At 41.7% G+C, this 3,042-nt stretch overlaps 1 protein-coding gene across 1 annotated transcript in view; it reads right to left on the bottom strand.

Moving 5' to 3' along the window:
- LOC107299876 (zinc finger protein OZF-like) overlaps window positions 1–2,651 on the bottom strand; it is a 5,500-nt gene extending 2,849 nt beyond the window's left edge. Inside the window, exon 1 of the mRNA XM_029286894.1 lies at window positions 678–2,651. Coding sequence (XP_029142727.1) covers window positions 678–2,069 — 1,392 coding nt within the window. The 5' untranslated portion in view covers window positions 2,070–2,651. The remainder of the gene's footprint in view (window positions 1–677) is intronic.
- Between the last annotated feature and the right edge of the window lie 391 nt (window positions 2,652–3,042).

Raw genomic sequence — 3,042 nt, 5'->3', positions numbered from 1 at the left:
GCACAAGGGTTGGGAAACAGAGCACAGGGTGGGGGAGGCCTAGAGATGCCTACAACAGGCAAACCTGGGCCTGCACTAGGCCTCCAAGAGTTTTCTTCCAAGAGTTTTCCCAAGCCAGTGTTCTACTTAGTGACTGACACATTCAATTAATGGCTGCATCAGAGAGATCAGGGTAGTTTAGGAAAGTAGTCTCACTTAATGGCCATTGCAACGTGCAACCATAATTGCAAGGCCCATGACAGTTATATATTGAGGACCTTTTCTACGCTGGCTGAGGAATTCTGGGCCGCAAAATCTGGAGGAAACCAAGGTAGAAGACCTGAAACGCCCCATGTGGGAATTATATAATCAATATACAAAACTACCACACAGAAGCCTTTTTGAGGAAATCCACAACTTCTACAAAAGGAAATATCCAGTAGCTGCTGCTGCTAACCAGAAATTGGTAGTTAGCCCTTTTCCATTTTCCTTTTCTCTCCACCTACAAGTCTAGTCCTAAGACATGTTTGAGTAAAAAGATTCAGACCACAATTCAAATAGTCAATTTCTCAGCTACAGTTTCAATGGGAGATCACAAATGATTTTCAAGCCTTTTCTAAACTCTTCAACTTTTGCCTCATGTGGATTTTCTTGTGTGCAATAAGGGATGATTTATGAGTGAAGTAATGTCCACAGACTGGACATTTGAAAGATTTCTCCACTGTGTGAGTCCTCTGGTGTTTCACAAGGCTGGAATTCCCACAGAAACGTTTCCCACAGATAGCACATTCAAAGGGTTTCTCTCCTGTGTGAGTCCTCTGGTGTATCACCAGGTGGGAATTGCGAATGAAACTTTTCCCACAGAGAGCACATTCAAAGGGTTTGTCTCCTGTGTGAATCTTCTGGTGTATCACAAGGGTGGAATAATCACTGAAACGTTTCCCACAATCAGGACATTCAAAGGGTTTCTCTCCTGTGTGAGTCCTCTGGTGTGCCACCAGGTTGCACTTGTGATTGAAACTTTTCCCACAATCAGGACATTCAAAGGGTTTCTCTTCTGTGTGAGTCCTTTGGTGTTTCACAAGGCTGGAATTCTCACTGAAGCTTTTCCCACAATCAGGACATTGAAAGGGTTTCTCTCCTGTATGAGTCCTCTGGTGTTTCAAAAGGTTGGAATTCTGACTGAAACATTTCCCACAATCAAGACATTCAAATGGTTTCTCTCCTGTGTGAGTCCTCTGGTGTATCACAAGGCTGGAATTCTGACTGAAATTTCTTCCACAATCAGGACATTTAAAGGGCTTCTCTCCTGTGTGAGTCCTCTGGTGTTTCACAACGCTGGAATTCTCACTGAAACCTTTCCCACAATCAGGACATTCAAAGGGTTTCTCTCCTGTGTGAGTCCTCTGGTGTTTCACAAGGCTGGAATTCACACTGAATCTTTTCCCACAATCAGGACATTCATACGGTTTCTCTCCTGTGTGAGTCCTCTGGTGTTTCACAAGGCTGGAATTCTCAAAGAAACCTTTCCCACAATCAGGACATTCAAAGGGTTTCTCTCCTGTGTGAATCCTCTGGTGTGTCACCAGGTAGGAATTGCGACCGAAACTTTTCCCACAATCAGGACATTCAAAGGGTTTCTCTCCTGTGTGAGTCCTCTGGTGTATCACAATGCTGGACTTATCACTGAAATGTTTCCCACAATCAGGACAGTTAAAGGGTTTTTCTCCTGTATGAGTCCTCTGGTGTGTCACCAGGTGGGAATTCTGACTGAAACCTTTCCCACACTCAGGACATTCAAAGGGTTTTTCTCCTGTGTGAGTCCTCTGGTGTGTCACCAGGTGGGAATTGCAAATGAAACTTTTCCCACAGATAGCACATTCAAACGGTTTCTCTCCTGTGTGAGTCCTCTGGTGTCTCACAAGGCAGGAATTCTCACTGAAACTTTTCCCACAATCAGGACATTCGAAGGATTTCTCTCCTGTGTGAGTCCTCTGGTGTCTCACAAGGCAGGAATTCTTACTGAAACTTTTCCCACAATCAGGACATTCAAAGGGTTTCTCTCCTGTGTGAGTCCTCTGGTGCCTCATGACATGGGAATTTGTAATGAAACTTTCGCACAATCAGTAGTCATACGTTTTCTCTCTGCTGTGAATCCTCTGATGTATCACCACGTTGCCATGCTCACTAAAGCATTTACTGCACCAGGAGTGCTTTTATGGCTTTTCTCTTGTGTGGGTCTTTCCATGAACCACAAGGGAGCTGTTTTGACTAAAGCTTTTGCCACAATCAGATGATTTGTATGGCTTTTCTGCTGTGTGGCTCCTCTTGTGCATAATCAGTTGTTATTTGCAATCTACGCTTTTCTAACAATAGACACAATTATGGAGCTTTTCCACAGCTGATATTCTTGAAGAAGTCAAAAATATGGATAATCCCTTGTTTAGTGGTGCTTTCATTCAAGTCGTTCTCTTCCTCACAGTGTGAGGCCTGTATGACTCTCTGCTCTACGTGACTTTCCTACTCACCTTTTCCTCCAACTGACTTCCAGATATTTCTCTCTTTTACTGAATGAAAAATAATCTCCCTTCACTTTTCATGTAATGAATCCTTGATTTCTGAATAATCTACTTATTCCAGTTTGAAATCTTTCTTGGTTTTCTTTCTTTTTTTCTAAGAGCTGCTGGAGGAGAATTGTGTGGTTTTCTAAAGGAAATGGAAAATATTTTGATTTCTGACTCGGTTTGATTTCCCTTTCAATGTTGCTTGTTATTCTTAGCTGTACAGAGTGCTCTTCTTCCCATCCTCTTTTCTATAAGATTTAAAGAAAAGTGTAACTTTATTTTTTATAAAATGGTGAGAGGTTTGAAAAAAGAAAAAAAGTATACATTACAATGAAACAGCAAACATGCCACAATGATAGCATAATCTCTTACATTGTTTATGATTCATCTGATACATGGAAGACTACCGACTTCCATGTTCAAATATCCATTCAATCAAATTCAGTTGTTGATTTGGGTAAAATTTCTTATTGACTTTGGTCAATCACAAATCCTTAGC

Source organism: Protobothrops mucrosquamatus, unplaced genomic scaffold (assembly GCF_001527695.2).
Source record: "Protobothrops mucrosquamatus isolate PMUCROS unplaced genomic scaffold, P.Mucros_1.0 scaffold5649, whole genome shotgun sequence".
NCBI lineage: Eukaryota > Metazoa > Chordata > Lepidosauria > Squamata > Viperidae > Protobothrops > Protobothrops mucrosquamatus.
Note: the sequence above shows the minus strand (reverse complement) of the source record. Positions and strands in the feature narration are given on the sequence as shown.